Raw genomic sequence first — 17,989 nt, 5'->3', positions numbered from 1 at the left:
GTTTTTCGTCTTTCTCTCTTCATATTAGTTCAAGCAACAAAGTCTAAAACACTGCATTAAATCTACAATTGTTTCAGTAAGTGTATTCTAAAGTTAAAGTGTGGAGAGGCCTACCTTGTCCTCAGTGGCCTCTTCAACTAGATCCAGAAAGCCTTTTAATACAAAGGCTGATAAATCAGAGAAATGTGGGGAACGAGAGAGTGAAGGGCAAAGAAGTAAGCTTAATGCAGCACACTCCCATACTCTTAGGCAATGCTCAAAACCCTGTCAAGCGAGGGGCGAGGAGGTGAAAACATAGGCCAGGGTCATGAGTTCTAGGTTTGATTCACAGAGCTGTGTAGTAGAGAGAGTACAGAAGCTTGTGGAAGCTGAGGATTTCTCAGCGTAAGTATTTTTCATGCTCATCGCAGCCCTAATCACCAGACTGTAGTAATCAAGGTTGTTCCCCATCCTTGTACATAACAATGCCCCTTATCAAATCATCTGTATGGCTTGTTGCACAGAGGAAGGCCACTTTCTGAAGTCACACTTCCTCCAGTGATTTGAGCTGGCAGTGGCAAACCAATTTGGCAAATGTAGAGATAGATCGCCTTAATCCTACCATACTAAGCAAAGCAGCTTGGCAGAGATTAGGAGATACACTAGCTGGAGCTGGAGTCTGGGGACAGTGGAAAGCTAGTTACAGAGTGTCTGCGTGAGGTGGCAGCTTTGAAAATGGTACTAATGGCTACTCTGCGTGATGCACACAATTAATGCCACTTAAGTTACAAAGAAAATAGTGGATGTAGCTAATTTTATCATTTTAAAATAATAGGCAGGAAGGATAGAGATGAATGATGCCCTGGGTTTGATCTCCAGCACTACATAAATAGTATGGAGTATAACAAGTCCCAGAATCCAAGAACTTGGGAGATGACTGGTTGTAAATTGATAATGGCATCTACCTTGTCAGCTATTATGTCTAGCTTTGTATATTCTATGTATGCTTATGATTTATATTTTCATTTTCAAATATAAATATGTAAATTATGTATGTTAAAAATCCATGATAATATCTGAGAATATACCAGTTCTTTTTGTTTGTTTGTTTTTTGGTTTTTTTTTTTTTTGAGACAGAGTTTCTCTGTGTAGCCCTGGCTGTCCTGGAACTCACTTTGTAGACCAGGCTGGCCTCGAACTCAGAAATCCGCCTGCCTCTGCCTCCGGAGTGCTGGGATTAAAGGCGTGCGCCACCACGCCCGGCTTGAATATATCAGTTCTTAAAACTGTTTTTGTATTTGTGGATTAGGCACATGTATGAGAAGTAGAAACTTCCAATCAGAAGTTCAAGGTCATCATTGGCTAAATAGCAAGTTGGAGGCCAGCATAGGCTACCTGAGACCCTGTCTCCAAAGGAAAACGAGAGCAAAGACATAAATAAAGCTAAATGGACAATCTTATATCTGTCTATGACTATATACAGATTATATGACTAGTTATACTAATATATGTATATGACTATATACTAATTATATGAGTAGTTCCCAAGAAGCCTGACAGTCGTTTCAGTCGCTGCCACTTTTAGAAGGTGGAGTTCGGGAGGAATTATATTTTCCTTTGACTTTGTCAGACCATATCTTTGCCTGCTCATGGACACCTAGAGCTAACACTCTGTTTGACAATTGGCATCCCAATGTCCTTTGCCATTCGTACATGGAGTTAGCTTGGATCTCGCAAGTATTATTCTTCCTGATGTGAGAGCTGGCTTTCTGAGAGGTCTGCCTTTTGTCTTCCAGGTCTGATAGAAGTCTGGATCATCCTGTTGGAGCAGCTAACAGCAGCTGTGTCCAACTGCCCAAGGCAACACCAACCACCCACCTTAGACTTACTCTTTGAACTGTTGAGAGATGTTACCAAAACACCTGGTAAATGTCTATATCTGTTTGGATTGGCGCTATATGCTGTTAAGACATTTAACTATTTTTCAAGAAGGTGTCTCTTTGGATATTTAACTGCTTTTCACTGTTAAGGCCAAGTTTCACGTACAGTAGATGCTCAGTAAATGTGTTCAGTGGCTACAGCGATGTTATCGGTAAGCTATATCCCTGAAATCTTTACCAAAGATGTGTTCTTTGATGCTGTTGGAGTCCCAGGTCAATCCATCTGTGCCATCAGTGTCTCCATAGGACAGCTGGCTTTGCCATTTGACATGATTGCAGCCTTCTAGCTAGGCCAGCTCTTATAGCCTTTGCTGCCCCAGTGCTGTTAGGAGAGCTCAACTGACCCAACACTCCTGAGCACCATACTAGGCAGCCTCTTGTCATGGTGACTGGAATTGGAAAAGGATACCTACTGCCTAAGGTGGTCTCCTGGGTGGGGAAGAGACCTTAGAGATGCATTCCTTGTTCACAGTTATTATTCATTTCAAAGTCTCCTCAGTCAAAGAAACTTCTTATACAAATGTAAGGTGTTTTTATTGTTATTTTATGGGTGCTTTGCCTGCATAAATGTCTGTGCGCCACATGCATACAGTACTTGGAGAGGCCAGCAGAGGGCAGCAGATTCCCCCAAAACTGGAGTCAGACAATTGGGAGCTAACTGTAAGGGTGATTGAACTCTAAATCGAACTCTGATCCTCTGGACTAGGAAGGTTCAGTTAAGAGCAGCCAGACTTTTAATTTGAGTTTTTAATAACAGAATTAGAACCTTAATGAAGCTACTAATCAATTCCACAGTGAGATGTCTATTCATCATTATGATTAACACCTGCTTAAAATTCATTGCAAAGTTTGTAGCTATTTTCATATGTTTAAAAATTAAAAGCATCCCACTAAACAAAGTTATGCACCATGACTTCTAAATATATCTCATTAGTAAGCACCATTTTCATTTTTCATATTAGTTACCACATGAATAGTGTTTAATGTAATAAATATATATTTGTTAAAGTCTCTTAAATACTAAAGTTTTTTAACACTAAGTGAAAAGCAATTAATAAATGTGAATAACATTATGACATTTATAAGGCATTATTTTAAATGCTGAGTCACCTATATGAAATTTATGCATTTAAAAATACACATTCATACATGTGCATTCAAGAAGTACTTTAAGGAAATATGTTAAAATGGAATTATATATGTATGTAGGTTTTGTTCCTCTATATTATGTAATTTTCATGTCATCTTTGATATCTTTTTCTTTTCTTGTATAGCCCACATTGGCCTGAAACTGGTCATCTAACTGTCTTAACCCCCAAGTGCTAGGAGTATAAGCATGTGCCAGCCCACCCTATTTGTACCTTGCTTTTAAAATCAATTTTTAAAAATCTACTAGTGTTTCTTTAAAGAAGCACAAAGGTAATCTTTATAGCATTGACTACAGAATCACATCTTAAATTTTCATCAGCACTGAAATTGATTAATAAATTATACCTATATATAATAAAAAATAGTGGATCAGTGAAAATAAGGACTGTTTAAATTTTTCGATAATATGAACTCTGTTTTCCATAGTTATCAAAGTAGTCTTTAAAGCTCTAAGCTAGTGTGGTGGGAAATGGCTGAGATCACAAAGCTCAGATGGCTCTGCCAGGGAAACACATGTCCAAGGGTTCAAAGCCTGTCTGGACAACAGAGTGAGACTCAGACTATTATAAATAAAACTATATACCTTGGTGTTCCATATAAGTATACGTACTATATTTTGATGTTCTTTCCTAAATGCACATATGTGTTTATATGTTTGAATCTGAGAACTAAGAGATCAAGTGGCATTTTAGCTTTGTGATATTTGAATTTTTTTGTGTATTCGTATATCTGCCGAGCTAAAGTCATATAAAGAAGTAAAATGCCCATTATTGCCCCCAGTGAGTTGTCAATTCTTCCCACACTTTCTCAGAGAATAGGGAGATGTTTTTTTTTTTTTTTTTTTGAAAGAGAGCTTTGATACCAGCCGTGGCAAGAAGCCCCCGTCCCCCTTGGAATCGTAATTCTGACCCTCCCCCTTTCCTTTTCAGGCCCTGGGTTCGGAATCTATGCAGTTGTTCACCTTCTCCTTCCTGTGATGTCTCTGTGGCTCCTTCGTAGCCACAAGGACCATTCCTACTGGGATGTGGCATCTGCCAACTTCAAACACGCCATTGGCCTGTCCTGCGAGCTGGTGGTGGAGCACATTCAAAGCTTTCTACACTCAGGTAGCTACAGAGCCAGAGCCTGCCCTTGTGGGCATAGCTTCTCCAGGCAGCACCACTATCTCAAAGTGCTTAGTGATAAGCCGAGTGCAAATGCCGTGGTTGAAGATACCTAATAGCAGGTCTAGTGTAGCTAGGCATGAGAAGAGGAAAGGCTTATTCAAGTACACAGCCTTTAAAAATCCTCATAGCCAGAGTATGCGGAGGTGGGGTATCTTGTTGTTTGTGCGTTTTCATGGAAAGAAAGCAAATAAAAGGAATAGAATTTAGAAAGGGCTCTGGTTACCAACATGAAGCTACTCATCAGGACAGAGATAAAGGGATGTTCCTTAGTGCCCTGTGGCACTTTGAAAAACATGTATGCTAGTGGAGAGTTATGTTGAAAGTGGTAGATAGGGCAGGACAGGCAGGACAGCAGCCTGGGGACCTGAGTAAGGACCTCTGTGAGAGTCAGATTTTGCTCAGGAGCTGCTTTGGGAGGCTGGGGAGGAAGAAGCAGCATAGCTTTGAAACAGAAGGGGAAATACACTGAAGCAAGAGGCCTCCTTGCTGGAAAAGACAAAAGGGACCAAGCAGAACGTGGGCCCCCACGGAGTTTAAAGCAAGAAGAGGAAATTGCATCTGTACTCAATTCAGTGAGGATAATTTGTCCTGCAAAATAAAGCTGCTGGTGGCGTGGGGAGGGATTTCCACAGCTGATGGAGGAGGGAGTGGTACACACTCACAGGCAGTGAGTGTGTCTGGGGGGGTATTTTTGAGCAGGCCGTTGCCTTGCACTGAGGGTTGTGGAAGAGATGCCACTGAAAATTCTGTGACATCCCAAGGACCCAAAGGAAAACGCGCAGATACATTCCTAGAGTGGACAATTAGACTGGCTTGGGGACCTCTGTCTCTAACTTAGTCTACAAATGCTGTGCAGATGGAAGCCAGACTGACAGGGTTCGGAAATCACCAAGCTGAGACAGGGCTGCTTTCTTTCCCAAGAGCACTTAAATGTAACTCAGTTTTCATCACCCAGGAAAGTATATTTGAATTTTCCTTTTTGCTATATTTTTCTTCAGCAACACATTTTTGGGTCATATATTTACTATAGTCTGTCTTCTTTTGAGTAGATGAATTATATGCTAAACTTCTCACGATACACACATGCACAAGTGAACCACATATTTCATCTTGCTGTGTCTATAAATGAGATGAAATATGTCAAAATTGGATAAAAGGACTCCAAGAAAAAACATTGCTTTGCTATATCTTGTTTGTTTTGACAGGATGTAAGGGAAGGTATGCAGCATTCTTTTTCCCTTTCCCCAAATGTATATCTTTTTATGTCTTAGACTTTCTTCTTTTGCCAGAGATGGCCATTTTACCCTCTCCCGTTACACTAGAGTTTTAAGAATCTTATTCCTTCTTCCTGCAGACATCAGGTATGAGAGTATGATCAACACCATGCTGAAGGACCTCTTTGAACTACTGGTAGTATGTGTGGCCAAGCCCACAGAAACCATCTCCAGGGTGGGCTGTTCCTGCATTAGGTGAGGAGAGGGTCCCTTGGCCCTCTACAAGGGTGGGGTTTTATTATAGAATCCCAAGAAGTTGTCTTTTATGGTAGTGACTTACTTTGAGGATTGCCTTTCAGAAATAATGTATAATTAATAGCTCCGCCTCTTTGGTGTTCAGTCAACACGTGCTTAGTGTAGACGAAGGTAGAGAAGAAGTGATGGCTTGCTCGGAGGCAGAGGAGGAGGGTGAGAATTGAAGGTGGATGGAACCTGAGATTTAGTGCCCACTGCCTGCTCCTAGTCACCAAGTAGATTGCTTCGATCTGTTCCTGAGCTCTATGTACCCCTTTGGGGGGATTCTCTAAAGTCTTAGGATCTTGCTCTAATACCCACTCCTAACAAGTCCCATTTTGGAGTCTAGAATATTGTTCCCGTGTATGATGAGGACATAAAATTCTTCTTGTGAAAATGTTACTAAATACCTCCAACTCTCCCGTCTCCTTAATGTAAAGATATTGAGAATGATGACATAACTGTCAGGTGCGCATCTATAATCCCAGAACTCAGGAGGGAGATTAAAGATAGTTAGAATTCAAAGTCACTCCAGGATACTCAGTTAGGTCAGTTCTCAAAGAAAAATAGTAATAACTAAGAGAAAGAAGGATTTATGCATACCTACAGAGGGGTTAATTTTTTTTTTTTTTTTTTTTTTTTTTTTTTTTTTTGTTTTTTGAGACAGGATTTCTTTTTATGGCTATGGCTATCCTGGTACTCACTTTGTAGGCCAGGCTGGCCTCGAACTCAGAAATCCAACTGCCTCTGCCTCCCGAGTGCTGGGATTAAAGGCGTGCACCACCACACCCGGCTCGGGGTTAATTTTTAATACCCAGAAAGAACAAGAGGTGTGGCGAACAGAATGGTGACACTTGGTTCCTACTCCAAAGTGATTTCCTTCATTCTTTTTCTATTGCTACAATAAAAACACCTTCTATAAGTTGACCAAGGCAACTCACAAAAGGAATCAATGAATTGGGCTCACGGTTCTAGAGTCCGTGATGGAGCAAGGTCATGCCAGTAGGAACTGCTGAGAGCTCCCATCTCAAACTGCAATCAGAAAGCTGAGAGTGCACAGCACTTAGGGTGGTCAAAAGCTTTTGAAACCTTAAAGCCATCCCTCCCCCAGGGACACACCCCCCTCCAACAAGGCCACACATCTTAATCCTTCCCTAACAGCTACTAACTGGGGACCATGTATTCAAAGCAAAGACTTCCTGGGACATCTCATTTAAACCACCACAGTAAGTCTAGGCAATCACACTCCGGCTGGGAGAACAAGATAACAGGCACAAGGAGATATGAATAAGATGATAAGAGTTTGGGTCTTGTTTTACATCGTTATGATTTGTAGAGGAATGGTAACGAATGGGGTCAGAATGGGGACATGAATGACGAGTATATAGCCTTGCATATGAGCCTAAGATGGAAATTCATTGGTAGTTTCCAAGTTAAAATGGTAGACATTAGTATCTTGACAATGAAATGCCAGAGGGGTGGAAGACAGGAGGACGTTAGCAAAGTAACTGCAGGGTAAACCTGTGTGCAATTCAGCTTTGAAGACAACAGAATTTCTGGACTGAGGCCATGCCTTTTGGCAGGTACGTCCTTGTGACAGCAGGCCCCGTGTTCACGGAGGAGATGTGGAGACTGGCGTGCTGTGCCCTTCAGGACGCCTTCTCAGCCACCCTCAAGCCAGTGAAGGTAAGAGACCACAGTGAGGGATGCAAAATTGTTTTCTTCTTCCTCGGCCCCCTGAGGCTTGGTCAGTCTGAACACCTGACTTGTGCTTACTTTCTCAAATGAGGAAGCGGCACAGTAGCAGAACATGAGGAAAGAAAAATTCCTACGTCGGTTATCTTATCCGTGTCAGGTTCGAGACTGGGCCTGTCGCTCTGAACCGAGACAAACCCTATGAACACCCACTGTTCCTCCCTAGGACCTGCTAGGCTGCTTCCACGGTGGCACAGAGGGCTTCAGTGGGGAAGGCTGCCAAGTGCGCGTAGCAGCACCCTCTTCCTCCCCGAGTGCTGAGGCCGAGTACTGGCGCATCCGGGCCATGGCCCAGCAGGTAAGAGCTGGGCTGTGGGTGTTGGGGACTCCAGAAGCTAGAATGCATCATCATCGTGTATGTCCAGCATCACCAGGACCTTCCATCTCTTGCAGACATACACATTGAGGCCTTGAGGTTTTGCCAGTATCACTTTCCCACTGGAATGAATGGCTTTAGCTCATTCTTCCTACACCATCTGTGCTGGTTGCATCCTTTAGTTCTCAGATCAGAGCCTATCTTATAGCCTGGATTCCATCCACACCTTGCTTAGGCTACTTAGACGAGTTTTCTAAACACAGAAGGGTTTTCTAAATATGAGTGACTAAAGATGGTTCATGTATTACATTTTTATCACCTATACTGATCACAGTCCTTAATATTTTTGAATGACTTAGCACATTTGAGTTCAGTATAGCCAATCATTAAACATGTCTCCATACAACCTGGGCTTGGCTGTTAGTGCCCACATCAGGGAAGCTGTTGAGAAGTTTCCTGGTTGCTTCTGAAGGAATTCCCCCAACAGCAAACGAAACAAGAAAGATCCTTCCACATTCAACTTCTCACCTCCTCTGTTGAGCACACTCACAATGTCCTAGGACGTGACTATTGGTTCTTCAGGAAGAGGCATCATATTGTTTACGCAAAAGAAGGGACAAAAGAAAAATAAAGCTGTTTTGAAGAGCCTTCTGACCAGGATGGCAACTGTGGCCAGGGATAATGCCTCTGACCAGGAAGCTGTGACCCCTGGCTCAGTTTTCACATGTGTGTGTGTACACTATGGTATCTTCACCTATGTTCAAGCATGAAGTATGTAAAGATAAAAACAGCTGGACATGGGGGCTAATGTCTACAGTTCAGCACAAGGAGGCAGAGGCAGCTCCAAATGCAGGCTAGCTTAGGCTATAGAGTAAGTCTCCAGTCAGCTTGGTGATCCCGTTTCAAACTCAACGACCAATGGAACCATCGGTAGAGAACCCTGATCTGAAATCAGTGGTTACTGGAGAACAGGGAGTTGTTTCACGACAGAGTGTTTCTCTCTTTCCTCATTTCCAACTTTCTATATTTACAGTTTAAAAAAAAAAAACAACTTTCTATATTTACAGTTTAAAAAAAAAAACTAGTTTGTTCAATTACAAATTAGTCCCATTACAATGGGGGAAAGTTTCCTTGAAAAGATGACCTTTTAAGTCAAAAGAAATGAAATCATTTGGAACAGAAATATGATAGATGCTTGGTATTTTCAGTCACTTCTGCCTAAGGCACATTAGTAGTCCTGATAGAGTGGTCCAGTAAGGAGCTGAGAGTCTCAGCCTCATTCGTTTGTTTGAGACACAGTCCTGGCTCTGCTGGAGCTCACAGTGCTCTGATCTGCCTCTTTCCTGAGTACTGGGATTAAAGGCATAAACCACCATGCTTGGCTGTGTCTTAGTTTCTCATTCCTGCCTTGGATATAAAAAATCAGAAATAAGTGGATATGGCAAAGTGTAAGGTGCTTGCCTAGCATGTGTAAGTCCCTCCAGAACTGATATGTACATATATGTACATACATGTACATATATGTACATATACATTATGTGTATACATATGTACACATACATTATATATGTACATATGTACTTATATGTACATATACATTATATATGTACATGTGTATGTGTATACACATACATATATGTACATATATATTATATGTGTGTTTTATATACATTTTACACATATACATATACATTTTTTAAACACATATATGTATGTGTGTGTGTGTATGTATATATATATATATATATATATATATATATATATATATATATGCTTTTAGCTCCTGTCCTGGTTAGTTTCTTGTCACCGTGACACAGCTAGGGTCATCTGAGAAACCTTGGTTGAAAACATTTCTCCATCAGCTTGGCCTTTGATCAAGTCTGTGGGTCACTTTCCTGATTGATTATTAATGTGGAGCCACCCCTGGGCTGCCATTCCTGGCTGAATAAGAACGCAGTCTGAGCAAGCCACGGGACAAAGTCAGTCAGCAGCCATCCTCCATGGTCACTGCTTCAATTCTTGCCTCCTGGCTCCTGTATGAGATCCAGTCCTGACTTTCCTCCTAGATGGACTATGACCTGGAAGTTGTAAGGGGAAATTAACCCTTTTCTCGCCAGGTTGCCCTTGGTCGTGGTGTATATCACAGCAATAGAGAGCAGACTGAGTACCGAGCCTCTTGTATTTCTTGTGGCTACCTAGTTCAATACTTGGAGTATAGTGAACTGACATGTGATAGAACACTAACAGTTTTATTAGTGTTGGCGGTGTTTATTATTTGTTCTGTTATAATGTTCTGCGTTGTGATGTACGTGTGTCTTTAATTCATCAGCTATATCAGGTGGAAGTCACTGTCTTCCCATTTTATAGGTAAAGACATGGGTAGAAAATAACTTACCTACCCAGGGCTACTAGCAAACTGTCAGTGGAGTTGGTAGATGTGGGCTTCCGAACCGTCCCTTCGTATATTTCTGCAGGTGTTTATGTTGGACACCCAGTGCTCACCAAAGACTCCAAACAACTTCGATCATGCTCAGTCCTGTCAGCTCATCATTGAACTGCCTCACGATGAGAAACCAAATGGACATGCAAAGAAAAGGTACACTGCTATAAACACAGAGCTCATGAATACGAAAGCTCACCGACTCCCACGCTCTAGCTAGGCACACTAACCACATGGTAGGGTCACTTAACAGTGGTTTCCATAAAGATGGGAAGCCTTTTAGCCAAATTTCATTGCATGTCATCAACACATTAACCGTAACGATTGCTTATTTAACACTATATAAAGGCACAACAGGTAAAATTCGACTTTCATTTTAACCCATGAGAACAAGAAAAGCCAAGTTAAGTATCCAAGAGTTTGCAGTCATCCAGTGGGAAAGCCAGAAGCACAGCAAAGGTCTATCAGAGCCCAGGAGCTCAGCCCTTCACCACTTTGGGGAGCGAGGTAGTGTAGTGGACTGGGGTTTGTATTCCTCCAAACTTGTATTTTAATCCTAGCTGCCCAGGTTATGCTTAGAAGGTGGGGCCTTTGGTAACTCATGATGGCTGAACCCTTCATGAATGGGATTAATGCCATTAAAAGAAACAGGAGCGATCCCCTGTCACTATATTAAGGGCACAGCTAAAAGACAGCTTCTACAGCTACCAGAATCCAGCCATACTGATACTCTATTCTTAGACTTCTTACCTCCAAAACAGTACAAAATCAATCTCTTTGATTATAAACAGGGCAATCTTTAGGATTTCTCTATAGCTAAGACAGTTGTTGCTATTGCAAAGGCTCTTAGTGGTTTGTGTAACAGCTTGTTAATATAGCTATTTGAATACTATAACCATTTAGGTTAAATTTCCAGGGAATGTTTTAGCTAAGCATTTGGTGTACCAAAAATACATGGAATATATATTTAAGTTATGAAATATGAATAAAATATTCATGAGCCTGTCACGCAAAAGAGAACTTTAACAGTAGCCCATGAATGCTTCCCAGATTCTACCTCCTGTCTCCCCAGCATCAACTGTTAAGTTGTCTATGTTAAAGATTATAAAAAAGCTAAGATACTGCCATGCCATTTGAAGATGTTACTTTGACATAAAGATGATAGAAAAGCGAGTAAATCTGTAAAGGGCTTCCCTTCTTAATTTGGATCCTAATGTTGTAGACCTTGAAGTATTTAGAGCAAATTGGTAATGTTCTAGTTTCCTTCCTGTTTCTGTGCTAACACTCAGACCAAAAGGAAGTGGAGGAAGAAAGGGTTTATTTGGCTTACACTTCCAGATCATAGTCCATCACTGAGAGAAGTCATGGCAGGAACTTGAGTCACAAACCATAAATTCGGTGTCTCTCTCACAGACTCCTGCTTCACTAACTTCCTTACCCCAGACTACCTGCCTAGGAGATGGTACGCCCACAGTGATCTGGAGTCTCCTATAACAATCCATCCCTCACATAATGCCCACAGACCAAGATGATAAGTCTCAATTGAAATGTTTTATCAGGTGATTCTAGACTTTTGTCAAGTTGACCCCTAATGCTAATTAAGACAGGTAGCTTCTAGAACCTTCTGCAGAGTAATAAATATTGAGATTTCCTAATACTGAATAACTTATAAAAAAAATACCTACATAGGAGCTGGGAGAAAGGGAAGAGGGTGAGTTCCTGTTTAATGTAAAGAATTTCTCCCTGAGATGATGAAAAGTTTCTTCAGAGACTTTATAGAATGATATGTAATATTTATATCAACGTGGTAACTATACTTAGAACCAATAAATTGGATAGTTAAAAGACAGTTGTGTGTATGTAAGAAAACAGGGCAAAAGGTTGGAAGGGCTAGAGTATTCTGTCTTATAATTTATACATATTTTTTATTAAATGCTGTTTTTATTTCCTATAGCTTGGTAACTCAGTATCCTCTTAACAATCTACACCTCCTAGATTTTTAAAAAGAGCCAGGAATTCTATCAGCCATGACTAAAATAGAAGTTTTCCCCTTTTAAAATTAGATATTAACGTGCAAGCAAGATGGCTCAGTGGGTGAAGGTGATCACAGTCAGGTTTGATGACTTAAGTTAGATCCCCTGTGCACTGTGGAAGTGGAGAACTGAATCCCACAAGTTGTCCTCCGACCTCCACACACATGCGTAATTCAAAATTTCGGGACACAGATTTAGTTTGGAGTTTCACGTGTTCTGAAATGAACCATGCCTCTCTTGCTGTGAAAGAAGGGGGAAAAAAAGCCACTAACCAGCTCCCGTCTTTGCTTCTGAAGCGTTTCTTTCAGGGAGATTGTGGTTAGCTTGCTCTCGCACCAAGTACTGCTCCAGAACCTGTATGACATTCTGCTGGAAGAGTTTGTCAAAGGCCCCTCTCCGGGAGAGGAGAAGACAATCCAAGTGCCAGACGCCAAGCTGGCCGGCTTCCTCAGATACATTTCCATGCAGAACCTGGCGGTGATATTTGACCTGCTGCTGGACTCCTATAGGACTGCCCGGGAATTCGACACCAGCCCAGGGCTGAAATGCCTGCTGAAGAAAGTGTCTGGCATTGGAGGAGCCGCCAACCTCTACCGCCAGTCGGCCATGAGCTTTAACATTTACTTCCATGCCCTGGTTTGCGCGGTTCTCACCAACCAAGAGACTATCACAGCCGAGCAGGTCAAGAAAGTGCTATTCGAAGAGGAGGAGAGAAGCTCAGATTCCTCCCAACAGTGCTCGTCGGAGGATGAAGACATCTTTGAGGAGACGGCGCAGGTGAGCCCCCCACGAGGCAAGGAGAAGAGGCAATGGCGGGCGCGCCTGCCTTCGCTCAGCGTGCAGCCAGTCAGCAATGCAGACTGGGTGTGGCTGGTCAAGAGGCTGCACAAGCTGTGCATGGAGCTCTGTAACCACTACATCCAGATGCACCTGGACCTGGAGAGCAGCTTGGAGGAGCCGCTTACCTTCAAGAGCGACCCGTTCTTCATTCTCCCCACCTTCCAGTCCGAATCGTCCACCCCATCAACAGGTGGCTTCTCCGGGAAAAACACACCCTCGGAAGATGACCGCAGGGACCACCTGAGTGAGCCTCTGAGTCTGAGGGTCAGCAGCGGGGACGTGCTGATGCTGCCTCCCAGCCCCAAGACAGAGAAGAAGGATCCTGGCCGCAAGAAAGAGTGGTGGGAGAGTGCAGGGAACAAGATTTGCACAATGGCCGCTGACAAGACCATCTCAAAGCTGATGACGGAGTACAAGAAGAGGAGGCAGCCACACAACCTGCCCCCCTTCCCCAAGGAAGTCAAGGTGGATAAGAAAGGGGAGCCCCTGGGGCCCCGGGGTCCTGACTCCCCGCTGCTTCAGCGGCCCCAGCATCTCATAGACCAAGGGCAGATGCGCCATTCCTTCAGCGCAGGCCCAGAGCTGCTGCGGCAGGAGAAGAGACCCCGTTCAGGCTCCACAGGAAGCTCCCTGAGTGTGTCTGTGCGGGATGCAGAGGCACAGATTCAGGTGAGTTCCTGCTAGCCGTTTTCTCGGTCGCAGATAACAAAAGGGTCTCCCTTGCAGAGTCTGCATCCCCAAAGATGTGATGGAAACCAAGGGAGGCTGAGGGTCGAAATCGGGTGGCTGAGTGCTTGCCGCCACACTCGGTGTAGAAAGCCTTGGGTTACATCTGTCAGCAATGCTCGGAACTAAGTACTATAAATCTGCAATTCCAGCACGTTGGAAGTGAAGACAGAGGGATCATAAGTTCAAGATTATTCTTGGCTACCTTTGAGCTATGTTGTGGACAGCTCAGGCTATAGGAGACAGACAGGGGAGAGAGAAATCTGACGCATAGCAGATTATGTAATTTAGAAGAATGAGTGGACCTAGGCTGTGGCCTCCGCTGGGGAAACAAATTTTCTTCTCAGATCATTTTTAAAAACCATTTTTCTATGTTGTGACGTATTACTGAGAAGTAGGAAGCCACATGTATAAAAACGATGCAAAAGCTTCTAAAATCGATGGGCAGCTGGGCATGGTGGCCCACACCTTTAATCCCAGCACTAGGGAGGCAGAGGCAGGCGGATTTCTGAGTTCGAGGCCAGCCTGGTCTACAGAGTGAGTTCCAGGACAGCCAGGGCTACACAGAGAAACCCTGTCTCGAAAAAACAAAAACAAAATAAAATCGATGGGCTTTAGCCGCCATTGAGACCTCCTTTTGTTGCTCGAATGTGGCACCGAGGGTGTTCTGAAGCAGTGTTTAGAGGGAAAAGCCAGAGCAATGCTACTGAATTAAATGAATTATTTTTTAACCATGTTGAACACATATAAAGCCTGTTAAAAATGAACTTGAGGGGAAAACAGCATTGTTAGTGTTTATTCGGTAATAGGAGACATGGAAACAAAGAACTAGGAAGGTTCTAGATATAGTCCTTTCTTGTAGAATCTTGCTACAGGCGCAGTCCATCAAAAGATAAAGGATGCCGGGCGTGGTGGCACACGCCTTTAATCCCAGCACTTGGGAGGCAGAGGCAGGCGAATTTCTGAGTTTGAGGCCAGCCTGGTCTATAGAGTGAGTTCCAGGATAGCCAGGGCTATACAGAGAAACCCTGTCTCAAAAAAAAAAAAAGATAAAGGATCCTACATCCCTAGGAACAAACATGCAGGTACATACATTTGAAATTAGTATGCCTCCTGCAAGACTTTTTCTTCGAAACTCTACACAGAAGTAAACTTGATAAGGCAGCATCTGTATAAGTTGTACTAAACTCGTTTCTTCAGTGCCAGGAATTGACCCAAAGTCCCATGCACGCAAGGCAAGACCTCTACTATGAGGGGCATTCTGATTTGGACTGGCAAACTTTTTTTAACTATTCAGTAACAGTGAGATAGATATTCGTTCCTTAGCAGATAAGTTTCATGGTAAATCCTGTATCTTAACTGATTTACCATGTGTTGGGGTTTTAATGATTTTTTTGCATCTTCTTCTAAATTAAGGAAGAAGTATCCCAAGTGATCCAGGTGTTAGCAGACAGCTGATTGAACTCTCAGATGCTCCGTAGACATGGCTCTTACTAGATGACTCGCTGTCATCCTCCAAGAAGTGAAATAAAAACTACTTTATTATTAAAGGTCTTTAATTTTTAGAACTAAATCCTGACTAAACCCGATTTTAAAAAAGAACAACAACATTGAAAGAAAATAACATATTTCATATGAATAACATAAGTTCATATGGCACTTGCAAAGCCATGAGGTAGCCAGTAATTCTCTTCTATCCTTTCTCATAGGCGTGGACCAACATGGTGCTAACTGTTCTCAATCAGATTCAAATCCTTCCGGACCCGACCTTCACTGCTCTCCAGCCGGCTGTGTTCCCATGCATCAGCCAGCTGACCTGTCACGTGACTGACAACAGAGTCCGTCAAGCTGTGAGGGAATGGCTGGGAAGAGTGGGCCGTGTCTATGACATCATCACGTAGAGGGCTCAAACCCTAAGGAAATGCCTACAGCATCCGCCGGTCCATCCAGCGGATTGCGTTTTCCCAACCACCATCTCACTCAAACCAGGTCTCTGAGAAACTAGTTCTCTGGAACCTGGTAACAAAGCTTTTCCTAAGCTCTCCTTAGTCAGCCTCGGGTTAGTCTGGATGCCAGCATAGCATACAAGTGGCATTAGTGATCTCCGGCCTTGAACATTATTACAAAAGAGTCTGCATTACTTGATACATTTCTAAATTTAATTTCCAAGTGCATTTGCTTGCAGTATTATACCCACATGGGTCATTTTCAACACCTTCCTTTGGAAGCCCTAGGCTGATCCATTTTGTGTCATCATTTTCAAAACTAAGTCCTAAGAAAACATTTGCCAGTAAGTCAAGCTGATACAGAGTCATATATCTGGCACCAGACATAATTAATCAGAAAAAACGTATAATCTGATTATAGTTTGGTTGGGAAGAAAACTGCAGAAGTTTTTTGTTTTTTGTTTTTTTTCCTTTTCAGTGTTCCAATCAAGGAAGAAATTACTTCTAAGATATATTCAGGAACATCTCAACATTATTCTTAAGGTTTTTAGATTTTTATGTTAATATTCATAAATTCCCCCAGGTAAGGTACTGTTGTTGTGCCTTTATGTCTCTGTTTTTAAAGGAAGGAAATTCTTTCCAAGCATGACTCAGTGGTGCGCATTGTCACCAGACTTGATACTGACGACCCCGTGTGTTCCATGAGTCTTTGCTTCTGTTCCCAAGGCAGACGAAGAAAAGAAAGAAAACTGGTGCCTTAGTCTTTGTTGCACAGATATTTCTATGCCCCACAGTTATCTGAACAATAACATATGACACTCAGTTTGAAGAAAGATTAAGATTCATTTTATATCAGTATCCTTTGGAGGAAAGGAACTCAGAGGCCTCCATCTGGTGAGCATACTTCTCAGGGGAGGGGCGAGAACTGTGGGATGGGAAGACAGCTGGAAGGGGTGGGCTGGGGCTGTGATTGAATCATTGTAAGTCTTCAACTATGATACAGTTGTGAAATGATGGTGTCGGGTATACACACATTAGACTGAATGGGAAGGGACACAGTGAATTTAGAAAACTATTTTTTTTTCTATATAAAACACTTCTCTCTAGTAAATTTACTCTCTTTTAACTCATGTTATTCAGACCAATATTTTACCTGGAAATTTCTTTTTCTAAGTATTATTAGAAAATGACATTGAAATATAGAACCATATCTATTGGGGGTTAATAACTGAGCCTGAGGCTTATACTTACTTAGGAACCACTGAACTCCCCCAGAGCCCTTATATTTTATATTTTTTACATTATAATAATGACTAAAGCTTTTTAGACAAGCTCACTTACACTCTATAGTATAGGATTAGTTACTGACGCATTCATGGCATTTAACCAGTGCCTAAAAGTGTACTCACGCATCATCCTCTAAAAATGAAACCTGCACTCGTAATATTGAATGACTTAAGAGGGATTGAACTTTATCCAGTGATATATTCATAAATGACGCCCTCCATGAGAACTACATAGATATCCACAAGATCAGAGCCTTGCGTATGTGGAAAGTCAAAAAAAAAAAAAAAGTCACATTATTCAGCATATTGCCTAAACAAATCCGAGTATAGAGGACATTTTCCTGATCCCACAAAGCAATCTTTTTCTTTAGACAGTGTATCACCTTGGGTAATAAGTTTTAAAAATGACCTAAACATATTTTAGTTTCTCTGTTTACTAATGTTGGGAATCAAACCAAGGCTTTGTGCAAACAACATAGATGTTCTACACTATTGAGCTGTATCTCTTAACTGTTTGAATATACAATGAATTATTTTACCTTCAACTTTTGATTTTATGTACCTTGTAAATGCAGTTGAGATGTAAAGATTTTATTCTTTTGTTTTAATCAACAAAAGCAGTATACCCTAGTTGTTTTCTTTTATAGATTCTTTGGAAAATCTGTTCTTGGTCAGCCAGGGAGTAGCTCTATTTACTAGAAAAAGATCTTTGGTGAACCAGATTACAGAATTATAGCATGTCACAAAGTGTGGCTCTTCGCAAAGTATAAAAGCCAGTTTCCTTGTACAAATGCCCCAGAAGTATGTTAGTTACTTGCTCTGAAATAAGACTCCCTCAGACTGGCTACCAAAAGCATACAAGACTAGTTTACACAAGTGTTCTTTAACATCCTAATTGTGGGTCT

At 42.0% G+C, this 17,989-nt stretch overlaps 1 protein-coding gene across 1 annotated transcript in view; it reads left to right on the top strand.

The window, feature by feature from the left end:
- Arfgef3 (ARFGEF family member 3) overlaps positions 1–16,756 on the top strand; it is a 145,707-nt gene extending 128,951 nt beyond the window's left edge. Inside the window, exons 27-34 of the mRNA XM_021221143.2 lie at positions 1,776–1,904; positions 3,998–4,174; positions 5,589–5,703; positions 7,326–7,428; positions 7,664–7,795; positions 10,288–10,409; positions 12,583–13,795; positions 15,562–16,756. Of these exons, the coding sequence (XP_021076802.1) occupies positions 1,776–1,904; positions 3,998–4,174; positions 5,589–5,703; positions 7,326–7,428; positions 7,664–7,795; positions 10,288–10,409; positions 12,583–13,795; positions 15,562–15,753 (2,183 nt within the window). The 3' untranslated portion in view covers positions 15,754–16,756. The remainder of the gene's footprint in view (positions 1–1,775; positions 1,905–3,997; positions 4,175–5,588; positions 5,704–7,325; positions 7,429–7,663; positions 7,796–10,287; positions 10,410–12,582; positions 13,796–15,561) is intronic.
- The last annotated feature ends 1,233 nt before the right edge of the window (positions 16,757–17,989 follow it).

This window comes from Mus pahari, chromosome 21, assembly GCF_900095145.1.
Source record: "Mus pahari chromosome 21, PAHARI_EIJ_v1.1, whole genome shotgun sequence".
NCBI classification, from domain to species: Eukaryota; Metazoa; Chordata; class Mammalia; order Rodentia; family Muridae; genus Mus; species Mus pahari.
Note: the sequence above shows the minus strand (reverse complement) of the source record. Positions and strands in the feature narration are given on the sequence as shown.